Source organism: Oreochromis aureus, linkage group 23 (assembly GCF_013358895.1).
Source record: "Oreochromis aureus strain Israel breed Guangdong linkage group 23, ZZ_aureus, whole genome shotgun sequence".
NCBI lineage: Eukaryota > Metazoa > Chordata > Actinopteri > Cichliformes > Cichlidae > Oreochromis > Oreochromis aureus.
In genome coordinates, this window is record NC_052963.1 from 28,786,523 (window position 1) to 28,799,894 (window position 13,372).

General features: G+C 39.0%; 1 protein-coding gene across 1 annotated transcript; it reads left to right on the forward strand.

Moving 5' to 3' along the window:
* The first annotated feature begins 3,157 nt into the window (after positions 1-3,157).
* Positions 3,158-8,551, forward strand: LOC116329197 (frizzled-7-like). The gene has a single exon (XM_031751181.2). The coding sequence runs from the start codon at positions 3,536-3,538 to the stop codon at positions 5,195-5,197; it is 1,662 nt and encodes a 553-aa protein (XP_031607041.1). The 5' UTR covers positions 3,158-3,535; the 3' UTR covers positions 5,198-8,551.
* The last annotated feature ends 4,821 nt before the right edge of the window (positions 8,552-13,372 follow it).

The window sequence follows — 13,372 nt, forward strand, 5'->3', positions numbered from 1 at the left end:
TCTGTATTGTGTGTTTAACCTCTTCATTTTTCTCTGATATTCCAGATTTATCTTCATTTGTAAAAAGACTTATCCACACAGTTCATACTGATTCGTCGGATGACACCACGTGAACATACAGAGAAAACCTTGGGTTAACCTACAGCCTACTAGTACCTACTCAGCCCCACTTGGTTCGACTTGGTTTTTAGGATTTTTTATTAGGTGTTCGTACCTGGTACCAGGTACTTTTTAATACCTGCTTGGCCTTGCCTCAAAGTCATCTATTGTTGTGTTGTGTTTGACATCATACAGATGGCGTCACAGGACTTGTTGCTATAATCACCCCACACATATTAGGTGGTACTCAATTGTAAGGCAAGGAGTTGAGTCAAGTTGGAACTGGTCAAAAGAAGCATTAGTGAGTTGATAACCAGCTTCATGTGACCGCTTATAATGATTTGTGATGTTAGTGTCAGTGAATCCAGACAACAGAAAGATACTCTGGGTAGCTGAACTCGCTTCATTGTGCAGGGCTCAGCTGTCTTTCAACGAACAAGGGTGGAAGCGATGGGAGCTGGACAGACTGTCAGCAAAGGAGGAAAAAGAAAGACAGGAAGTAAAGCTGACAGCAGCGTCAGAGAGCCCAAAGATTACAAAATTTAAAAAAAAAATAAGAACAGAAATTACTTAAAATCTAAATAAGAAAAATCCCAAACCGCAATAAGACTTGAAAAATACATTTTTAAATTTTAGTGAGGGCTTTAATCACCACACCAACTATGCTATTTCTGAGATCAAGGTCCACAATGCTACGACCAGTGCACCGTTGCTTTTTAAAGTGAGTCTTTGGTGCTCACTTTAAAACACTTTTGGTTTTCTAACGTTTAAATCCAATGATCCTATGTAAGAATCAAAACAGCAACTGCCCACAGCTGGAGAAACTCTATAGAGTCAACTATGGATGAAGCCCAGCAGCAGCAGTACCCCCCTAACACCACCACCACCTTGTGTGATGTTTGACGGGAGGAGGAGTCAAGTGTGATGCCCTGAGCTCTTAATGCGTCCGTCTTTCCTCCCGCTGAGCCGCTGCAGCTGCATTTGTGTCTGATGCAACTGTTGCACGAGCTGGTTTACACGATCAACGTGTTGCGTGTTGACAGAGAGACGAGAAGCAGACGAGTAAAGTTCAGTGTGATGAAGGTCAAACAGACGCAGAGGAGATAAAAACGCCATTTTACAGCTTTTCTTCCATCTTTATGTTTTTGTGTTTCCTGTAACAGGTGTGGTTTAATTTGAACGATGACAATGACACGAAGAAAACGATCAAAATAAGAGTAAAGGAGCATTAAATAATCTGTAATGTCAAGAAAAAATACAGTACTAATAAATCTTTCACTAAATAATCACAGTATTTACAGTTTTTGACAGAAAGTTGCTTTTCACTAATTCTTTATTCTAATAGGAAATTAAATTTTAGTATTTCATTTTAAATAAAATTTAAAAAGATATAGTACAATGTCTTCTGTTGTAATTGTCTGCCATATTCTTATGTCACACGTCTGCTTTTTAGCTCCACAACACATTTTGTCAGTTCCTGCCTTTTTCTTTTTTCCTGTCTTTAACAGTCTTCATGGTGAATTTCAGGGCACCTGACAGGAAACACTTATCACCCCAATAAAAAAGAAATACTTTTGTTGTATTTCTTTTTTGTTAATCACTGACAAATCAGTGAGTAACAAATGTTTCAGTGGTGGTGTTTCTTGAGTTCCAAAAGGTTCAAGAGTCCATACACACACTAAATATCTGATGGTAGGATAATCATTCTCTTGACATAAGCATGCAACACACACACAGAGTCTCAGTCATGCAGAGTCAAAGAAGGAGGAAGTCTGATTTCAAGATGTTTGTTTTTCTCAACATGTTGGAAACTTAAATCAGTTTATTAGTGTGGTAAGGGTTTGAGCTACTTTTAAGGTCGTGTCCTTTGTGTTTCCACCCAGATGCAGCAGAAATGTGTGAGATGTTTGAACATGCAGGAAGTTTTGGTGAAATCTTATGCAGACATCTGCTGAGATATCTGATCTGTCCAGGTGGTTATAAAGGAAAACACATGAGATTATGACCAGGTGGCACAAGCGTATTTAAAAAGTGTTTTTTCTCAAGAAGCAGAAAATAAGACAGAATTGAGTCACCTGTTTAAAAACCAGACAAATGGAACAGAAGATGAAAACTGATAAGTTTGTTGTTGAAGGATGTCTGAGAGTTCATGCATCTGTTAAACTGAAAAGAAAAAATGAAAGTAGGGAATAAAGAGTCTAACTTTAGTGTAACTGTTTGTTTCACAGCTGAGGTTCAATCAGGTTCAAAGGAAACTTTATTCGTCTCTGAGGGGAAGCAGCTGATAGACACATGATAGATAAGATTCAATAAGAACATAATGAATGTGCAGAATGATCATTTCCAAAGATATTTTTGTGATTTCTTTTAATGACTGAAGCCAGACTTCCACTCTTGTTCTATTTGTAGATATTCATTCATTCAGTTATTTATTCTCATGTTATATTTTAAAGTTTTTGTTGCAATTTTTTGCTTCACTGCTTTCATTTTAAGGCTATAAAATAAACAAATAAAATATATTTTGTAAATACTTTGTATTTGTTACATTTCCTCTATCAGGATTATGTTATATTTTTGTTTTCAGTTTGCTTTGACTGAAAACCACTCCAGTTTTTATGTGTGCTGTATAAATGAGTATTTTTTGTTAGTATTTTCAGTATCCAAATACGTTTCTTTAGACATGAATATTTAAACTGAGTTAATAGAAAGGTTTTATTTGGTTAGAAACAATTCGCCATCAGTAATCTGCACATAAACAGAAGCAAGCAGTACTAAGCATTTACACTATTTCCACCTGACTTTGAATGCACAGGAGGATTTCTTCTTTATTTCATTGAAGTAAACAGAAGCAGTGAAACTCTGCAGGATTCCTACACTCACTTTCCTTCAGCAACGCCCCGCCCCCTTTCAGCAGCAGTGACCAATCAGTCAGGAGACTCCTGAGAAAACAAAGTGTGTGATTGGAGCAGAGGAGGCTGGTTTCAAGGAACCCCCCTCACTCTGCTCTTTTCCTGGGGAAGCGGGGAGAGGGAGGGGTGCCTGAAAACCATCAGAAACAGACAGAGTGTGAAGGGTCCTGCAGACTGAGGAGAAAGAATAGAGGTCTGGCAACTTCACAGACAGACAGACGGACAAGCTGTGGATTTACTGATAAACTTAACTTCAGTCCAGGCTCCTTGATCCACGGTGGACTGTGGGTGACTCTCAGGGAGAGTTTTACTGCTTCATTGTGTGAGAGAAAGGACTTTTCTCTGAGATATGACTCTGAAAGGATTCATAAGCAGACCATCACCTTTTCCTGAGAGAGGACTATACTTTGAATGAATACTTTTGCTAACATTAGTTGGATGTTAAAGGGGTCTTTACACTGCGTTTTCACCCCTCATTAAAACCTTTTAAAAGTTGATCAAACTTTTTTGGAGTTGGATCTGCTATCATGGCTTTGGGGGGACACTGCTCCTTTTGCTGGTGGGTTTGGGGATTCACTCTGGTATATCTCTTCCAGCCTTGCAGCAGTCAGCATGATCGAGGAATTTCCATCCCCGAGCATGGCTTCTGCCAGCCCATCTCCATCCCCCTGTGCACTGACATTGCCTACAACCAGACCATCATGCCCAACCTGCTGGGGCACACCACCCAGGAGGACGCCGGGCTCGAGGTGCACCAATTTTATCCTCTGGTCAAAGTCCAATGCTCCTTGGACCTTAAGTTCTTCTTGTGCTCCATGTACGCGCCGGTCTGCACCGTTCTAGACCAGGCAATCCCTCCCTGCAGGTCTCTGTGTGAGCGGGCTCGGCAGGGCTGTGAGGCACTCATGAACAAATTTGGATTCCAGTGGCCCGAGAGGCTGCGCTGTGAGAACTTTCCCATTCATGGGGCAGGAGAGATCTGTGTCGGTCAAAACACCACCGAAACCGAGGGCCCCACCTCCGACCCCACCCCAAGTCTTTCTGAGCTTGTGACCTTTCCTCCATACATTTGGGGCAACCAGCCTTTCTTCTGCCCCCTGCAGCTCCAGGTGCCCTCCTACCTGAATTATCACTTCCTTGGAGTGAAGGACTGTGGCTCCCCCTGTGAGCCCTCCAAACCCAATGGGCTGATGTATTTCCAAGAGGATGAGCTAAAGTTTGGGCGGCTCTGGGTTGGAACCTGGTCTATTCTATGTTGTGTCAGCACCCTTTTCACTGTCCTCACCTATCTGGTGGACATGAAGCGGTTCCGATACCCAGAGAGACCAATCATCTTCCTGTCAGGCTGCTATTTCATGGTGGCGGTGGCGTACAGCGCTGGCTTCCTGCTGGAGGACCGAGTAGTGTGTGTGGATAGGTTTAAAGAGGATGGCTACAAGCTGGTGGCTCAAGGCACCAAGAAGGAGGGTTGCACCATCCTGTTCATGATCCTCTACTTCTTCGGCATGGCGAGCTCTGTGTGGTGGGTGGTCCTTTCTCTCACTTGGTTCCTGTCTGCTGGGATGAAATGGGGTCACGAGGCTATAGAAGCGAACTCGCAGTACTTCCACCTGGCAGCCTGGGCGGTGCCAGCGGTGAAGACCATCACCATCCTGGCTATGGGACAGGTGGACGGTGACCTGCTCACTGGTGTCTGCTACGTGGGGATCTACAACGTGGATGCACTGCGTGGTTTCGTGCTGGCACCTCTGTTTGTCTACCTCTTCATCGGAACTTCTTTCCTGCTAGCTGGCTTTGTATCACTCTTCCGTATCCGCACCATCATGAAGCACGACGGCACAAAGACCGAGAAGCTCGAAAAGTTGATGGTGCGAATTGGTGTGTTTAGCGTGCTGTACACAGTGCCTGCCACCATCGTGATCGCCTGCCATTTCTATGAGCAGGCCTTCAGGTCGCAGTGGGAGGTAACCTGGCACATGCAGACCTGCAAGCACTTTGCTGTGCCATGCCCAGCATCAAACTTTGCATCAAACACGCCAGACTTCACCGTCTTTATGATCAAGTACTTGATGACCCTTATTGTGGGCATAACATCAGGGTTCTGGATCTGGTCAGGGAAAACTCTACAGTCGTGGCGTCGTTTTTATCAAAGACTGATCAATAGCAGCCAGGGTGAAACCACCGTGTAGTACCGAAGAAATTAAAAACCTCTAACAGCCTGAGGTTGATGGACTACTTGAGTTAAAGGAGACACTATTTTAGGGCTCAGTGGATCTTCGAGTCTTTTGGATCTCAGTGTACATACATGTAAGAAACTGTATCATAAAAAAAAAAAACTTTGAAAAGTTAAAAAGGTGTAAGTGGACGTCAGATTTTAAGAATCAGACTCAAACTGGATTATCAGCCTCCGAAGAACTCAGTGAACTTTTTATTTCATGGGTCTGCCATGGATCTGGAAGTTTCCTGTTCTGTTTTTGTTTTTTGTTTTTAATAGAAGAAGTAAACAAACCAAACAAACAAACAAAAAAAAAAACCACCACTTTGATCTGTGGATAAATCTGATTTATTTGTCCAAATCTTAAGATGTGTTTTGTCCTTCCAAAAGATCCAAAAGCCTTAAATTCATATTAAATATTTCATTTTTGTTCAAAAATACTGGGGAAATTTCCTCCAAATTTCCCTGTAACTGACTTCATGATTAATAGATTCATTAATTAGTTATGGATTGGTTAGTCTATAAACAATCGCTTTGTCTTGTTTGGTTTGCCTGTGGTTGATCTGGACCTTCATTTCACTGCATATGTCGTTACAAGTAAAAGTGCTGCATTCAAAAGCCTCCTTAGATAAAAGTCAAGGATGGACTCCAACTGTTCTACATCAATGATGATGTGGTTGGTTATTTTTTGTTATTGTTGTTTTCTTTAATATGCTATTTATTTCCCTAATTTGTTCAAAGAAAGCTTCACTATATTAACATTGTAGAAATATGAAATAAGTTGTCGGAATAACAACAAAATTACAGATGAGAGCGGTAAAATTCATAGAAATTTAAACTCAATCCAATTATAAACTCAGCAGTTATAAGAACAGCAGAATAAACATAAAATAATTTTTTTTGTTGTCATTTTTCTTTTTCTTTCTGTAACAGTGGTGTCATGTGATGTCGCCTTCTCTAAAACACAAACTCTCTCCCCGTCAGGCTGTGGCAGGGTTAGTTCAGCAAGATGACAGGAAGACCAAGTTTTAACAACAAAATCACTAAAACTGAATCTTTGGAAACAGTCTTGCCAAAAAAAGTTTTAATTGAAAGTTATAGATGCTTGATGTTGGGATATGGGGTTTGATAATTAAATAAATGTTTTATACTTATTATGTTTATAACACAATAAAACTGTGTGGAGGGGCAGACTAAAGCAAAAACAGAATAATAATATAAAAATTCAGGGAATGTGGCTAAATTCTAGGCCACTGTTCATGGAAACTAATAGAAGGTATGTGTTGATTGTGGCTGCCACAGTATCAGAATATCACTACATCATTTATTCCATGTTTTTGGCAACTAAATTAAACTTAAAGAGCAATTATTTAGGATTCAATGTAAGTTCCTGGCATGATATTAGTGTTGTATTTTCTGCCATCATATTCAGTATATAGCAACAGCCAAGACTGTGAAGTTCAACTGTGATCCATATTATTAATGCAGACATTTTGGACTCATCAGTCTGTCTCAATACTGCATTTTCAAAGTCTGTTATAATATATAATATATAATATAATATACAGGCATAATTTTTAATGACACTATTCAAAGACTTATACTGTTTTCTTTATCTATAGCAGGCATTTTAAAAGATTTTTGTGTCGTTAATCATGATTTGAATAATTTTATGCTAAAACTAATCTCTCTTAATTTGGACATTAGGTTAGGACATCATGGCTTCAGCTGCAGTAAATCACGATTAGTGACCCATGGTTCACTGTGAAACGTCACATTATAGTAATTAGATGTGTAAGAGTTACAGTCAAAGGAAAGCCTTTAATAAAGTGTTAATAAAACAGACCTATAGTTCACAGAGCTTTCCAGTCACCTCACCAAATTCACAGCAGAAAACATTTTTACCATTAAAAATGTCTCCACAGCACTTAGTTCACATGAAATTTAAAAACAGGAGCTTCAGAGCACAATAATCATCACCTGCAACTATGTTTCTGCAGTTCGCTGTAACTCTCATAGAAACTCTGTCCTGTCTGATTTGTAATTCATTCATCAAGTCGCTGCTCTTTTATTTGACCTTCAGCCCACCAGAAAACATACCAGAACCAATGGCTTTAAAGTATTTATTTTTACAGGTTGACTGTTTCACCGTTTTGAGACATCAACAGCAAAAAGCTACATCCACAATTTTTCTCTCTGAGGAATTTTGATGTCCAGGACCAAAAGTGAGAGAATATCATGAATGTAACGGAGTTCAGTATTATTTAAGGCTTAAAATAAAAGTCAAGGTATTTTAAAATCAGCGTTATAAGAGGCTGGATGCTGTTGTAATCCAGTTACATGTTAGTTGATGACATCAGCAGAGGTGACTGAGTCAGGAGAGGTCACACTTTAATGATTTTCTTAGAGCTGGAAGAGGGCTGTCTTAGTAATGATATCAGTGTGAGGTTTGAAGCTCAAGTCAGAGATTAAAATAACTTCAGGTTCCATCATGTCAGCTGATATGTCAAATTTATAAATGAGCTGATTGGTTTATTTATTGATCTTTGACATCAAACACTGGATATTATTTGTGAACAAAATGTTTTTTCTACACGATGTTTTCTGCCCATTAGTTACTTACCAGGAAAAAAAGGGTTTGTTAAAACAAAACTTTATTAATGATTAAGCTGGAGGAAGCAAGTTATTTTCAACTAATTTCTTCTTCACTGGTGTAAACAGCCGCAAGATTTCTGAAATCAATCAACAGATTCAAGTCCACCAATGTTTTATGAGAACAGTTTAATGACTGAGCTCACACTTAGTTGTTACTCAAGGGTTTCCGGCATTATGGGAAATGTAGTTCCAACAGTAAATTGTGTACTATTTATTTACACTTAGAAAATCTGAATTGTATTAGTCTATGCCCTGTACAAAGAATTTATGTTACTATTCTGTTTATATTTGTAAAAATGTGGAGTTTTCATTAATTAATAAGAAACTTTATTTATAAAGCATACATAAAACAAACAACAAACATAAAAATCACGTAGTAACATAAGAAGACATGATCATGTGCAGTACATGTTGTTAGGGTGATAAAATCAGTCAAACAATCTCAAACATTTTTCCCTTCAGGAGGTTTTGTTGATTATTTTTAGGAGCTTATGTCTGACTTTTAAAGTTAAATGTTTTTTCTATGTGGTGGTTGAGGAAAGTGTTTATACCAGTGTCATGTTTATAAATGTATTTATGTTTAACGAGCATCATGTTTGTTTTTCTGTGATGGTATCTGTCTTCAGCTCGTACAGTTTTTCAGAATAAAATGCTCAAGTTTGTAACTTTTGAACAGAAGTCACTGATACATGAAATTCCATCCATCCAGCCACGAATCCATCCATTTTCTTCTGCTCTTCCCCGGGTTGCGGGGGTAGCAGCCTAAGCAGAGAAGCTCAGACTTCCCTCTCTCCGACCACCTCCTCAAGCATGTCCGGGCGTTACCAGACCAGCCAGGATAATCTCTTCAGTGCATCCTGAGTCTGCCCCGGGGCCTCCTCCCGGTGTTAGATGCCTGATCCATCTCAACTGGCTCCTTTCATGAAATGTGTCATGTTCGATTTGCTCTTGTTAAAATTTAAAAATTTATCTGAAACCAGACAGCAGAGTTCAGTCTTTTTCTTCCATGAGAGAAAGAAGAGATGAACATTATGCTGAACACAGCAATGAACCATTAAGTTACACTATCAGACATCAAAGTACTTGTCACTTCATACATAAAAGCACTAAAAGCACAGAAGGAACTAAACTCTTTCACTGGGAAGGAATCTGACTCTCCCTTGAAGGTAACTTGTTTCCATCTAGTGGTAAAAACATGAAATTAATTTTCACCCAAAGGTAGAAAATACAACTCTCTGAATTCAGCAGCACTCACACTGACATCAGGGCACTATTTGCCTAACAGAGTCAAACAAAGGAAGATGACAGAGAAATGATGAGAGAGCATTAACATTGGGGGGATTTTTTTTAACCTTATTTTGAAGCAAAGGCAGCAAACCAAAGATCATTTTTTATGTTTATCTATTTATTTGTAGATTTGACTGTCATGACAAAAAATACACTCTGAAAATCATTAATAAATCATTAATATAATAAATAAGTCACTCAATACTACTTCTACTTCTAATAACAAAAAAAAATAATAATAAAAAGAATGACAATAATAAACTGAGGGCTGTTAAGATTGCTGTGACTGGTGGCACAGAAGGACTTTGATACAACATAAACTGTAGAAAATGACCACAGAAGTACAAACAGCAGATAAAAACAAAGATTCAGTGTTTAATGTCTGAATTTATAAATGTCCAGGTTATAATGGCGCTGGGAGCTTATGGATGTATAACCCTCAGCATGCCTGATCACATCTGCTGAAAGCTTCTTTGTAGCATAAAGGTCATTGGAAAAATGAAGCACTGGTCAAAACATGGAGTACATATTCAGTGCAGCATGTTTAATGATGTATTAATAACTCATATAAGACAGCTTAGGGTTAGGGTGAAGGTCAGAGCAGAGAAACCTGTGACCAGTAGGTTGGGATTAGAGTTCCTTCTTAGGGTTAGGCTTTTGGATGAGAGCAGACAAAGCTGAGTGTAAAATATCTGAGCTGTTTTTCAAATAAAATGTAGTTTTTTTTAGGCCATTACTGAATTATTCATAATTACATGAATACATGTAATTATGAAAAATGTCTCCTGAATCAGGCAAATTTCGGAGCATATTGAATCTGATGCTGAGCTGGAGATTCTGATCTTAAAGTCATCCGGAGTTTTCAGTGCGTGAGCAACATGAGTCTGACAGACATGGATGGACACTGAAAGCTTTTTCTTACATCTCTTGCTTTACAAAATGTTGAATCATTTTGGGGGTTGATTCAACACAGCCCCCAAAATGTAAACAACAAAAGGTAGAATAAATGAAGCCAACACCAGTATACCAAAGCCAAAACACCTTGCTACTACTCTGAATGACCTTTTGCTGCGCACAGTTACTGCAGGTTTGTCTGCTGCACATCCATGATGAGACTCTTGGTAGGCACTTGCTTACTCTCCTCTGTTTGAAATACTTTATATCACCTCCGTTCCTGCGTCACCAGTACAGTTCATCTTTCCACCACCAGTGGGCGACAGATCACAGGGAAACATTCCTCAGTGTTACAGCCCAGTACTGCTACTAATCTAAGTAATGTCTTGAAAGATCTTTAACAGTGTTCCATTTTCTAAAAAGAATCTAAAATGATGATTTTTAGTGTTTTAAAATTAGATGACTAAGGTCTGCTACATCATGCAGTTTACATTTTTTCTAAAATTACCAACACCCATATGAATCAGTTTAATAAAAGAAGATAAATAAGAGTAATATTTGCCTTTAGCTGGAGTGGTTAAGACTGCAGAGGGAGACTTTAGAAGCAGATGAAAATCACACTTACAACATGTCATGGTCCCCAGACCTAGCTTTGGTGATGTGGCTGTGAGGTTGCTTTGGTAGCTGTGGGTGTGCGTGAAAACTTCTGTAGGTCTTTGAGTGGTGGGAGTGGTCTCAGAAAGTCCTTGGCAGACACACCTGCTCATCATCTGCTATCAATACAGTATTTGAAATTGGCTTTTGTCACCGCTTGTAACCTGATTGTTGATTTCGTCATGTTACAGAAAAACTCTGTCCTCTTTCTTCTCAGATAAAAACTTCTGTTTGTTTGTTTTTAGCTTTTTGTTTACTCATGTCTCCTTGTAGGAATCGTCCTGCCTCCTACTTAACTACATACCTGCCTGACCCCACTTACCCTGCCTGCTAAAATTTATCTTTTGATTCCCACTTGCTCACTTACCTTTTAAAGCAAACTTACCTGTGTAGCTTTTCCACATGAAAACTACACTAAACCTCATTAAACCTGTTACATTTCTTGACTGTGTCCCTCATTGGTACTGTTCAGGTGAAACCTCGACAGCTTCTCCGTGCATCCGTTTCAAAGAACAGTTCAGCTCTGGGACAAAGATCCGTGGCTGCTGTGTCTGCTGGTGTGGCTCTGTGAGACATTACAGGAGATGTGTGAAAAAATAAGACAGCCCACCTGCAAAAAAAGGGAAAGTTGCCTTTGTAGGTGTAATCTACAACAGCCACCCCCTAAGGCTATGTGGCGTGTAACGCAGTACTATGGACACTGTTTAACACTATCCAAATCTAGGACCTTGGTGAACTTGCATTGCCAACAGGTGGAGATCTGAGATGGATAAAAGCATGTTAAATAAGTTGGAGTCATTTTCCAAGTGCATGGGTAACATGTTCGTTATGTATTTTTCCTACTATTTTAAGTATTTTGGGGCTGCTTCTGTAGGTACAAAGGGTTCTGATTGGTCTATATCAGGTAAATCTCCAAAAGTTGAATCTGTTCATCTGGACGTAGCGTTCAAAACGCTACGTCCAGATGAACAGATTCAACTTTTGGAGATTTACTTTCCTGGATGATTGAGAATGCATCAAGACGTCTATATCAGGTAATGGTAAAGGTATAATGGGTACAGGTATCACATATCTGTTTATAAATGGAAAGAATAAACATGATGCCAAGAAAATAATGAGGACAATTGGCGTTCGTGAAGTAAATATTAGTCCTGTGGCATATTTGACTTAACTGGGAACTTTATATAATATCTATTATACAATATCTGCCAGTGTGGCAGGCAGGATGTGGACATAAATGCAGGACAGGAGGCAGAACATCGACTCAAAAAGCAGCCTTAATGCTGAACTCTTCACTAACTGAGCAGGAGCAAACAATTAAAAAGTAGGACTCTCTAGGGCAACATAAAGAGAAGGAAACACACAACTGTGAGGGGACGCTCAGACAATATACACACATGCCAGTTAATGAGAGCAGAGGAAACAGATGACACTAAATAGGAAAACAAGACAAAGAAAAAGCTGCTGTTGGTCACTCTGTACAGCTCCCAAGCTGATCTGTTTATTTATTGAATTCATTTTTTGCATTACTTCACTATTGGACATAGGTTTGACTTTTATATAATGTCCTTTATCTTTCTTAATTCTTAGTTCTTCTTTACAGTAAGATGAGAGAGAAACAGTATTTCAGTTCTCCTGTATGTCCTGTACATGCAGAAAACTGACAATAAAAATCTTTGACTCTTGGCCCAAACCTAACAAAACTACAGAAAACCCAATTTTTGCTTGTTTCTGCTTGCATATAAGTACTAAGCCTTTTATTTAGTGCTTAATCTGAATTATTAACTCTGAATATTGTTCAGAATTTCTCAGTTACTAACAACAGCACTGAGTAGTTTTGCATAAATGTGGATACGTGTGTGAAGTCTAAATCACATCTCTTACTGTCCTAATCCTATCACATGTAGCAGTCATACAGCAATTATTAACATCGACACGTTAATAATTGAGCTGCGGCTCATTTTTACTGTTATGTCACAGCTGTTAATATGGTTTACATGCATTCGTCATCCATGAAATTTTGAATGTACGAAAAGCTCCGAAAGTTGTCTGCTGCTCCGTGTTTCCTTCACCTGCTGTATAGAGTCCAAGTGGAGGAGATGATTGTTCAACAGCAGCATTTCAGGTAAAATGTTTTGTTGCATGAGTTAACATGAATTAACCATAAATGTGAGCATGGTACATGTTCAGTTTATCTTAATCATTACATTTACACTAACAGAATCTTTGAAGCTTACACCTAACTGTATTTTACAAACTGTGAATATCCTGTTTCCACACGAGGAAGGAAAGACGTGTCAGAGCTTCGTTCCAGTGAGCTCCCATGGCACTACATTTTGTCTTTCTTTTTGTTTTTTATGTCGGGAGCTCTTTTATGAGATGCTTTGTGAATACCTTTCATCCTTGCCAGGATTTGGTGCTAATCAACGTCATCATTCTAAGAACCTTCTTCAATTTACGTCACCCGGAGCTTCATTTAGAACTGTGAAGCTCTGGGGATACAGGAAAATGTCTGCAGGAGAAAAAAGGTCCAGCAATTTGGTGGTTAAAATCTAAGTTCATTTCCAATTATCCTTTAACCTCAACCAGAATCCAACCTCAAACCTAAAGTGAGGTTCAAACACTCAAGCAAATCTTTAAAACGTCTTCCAAACAAAGC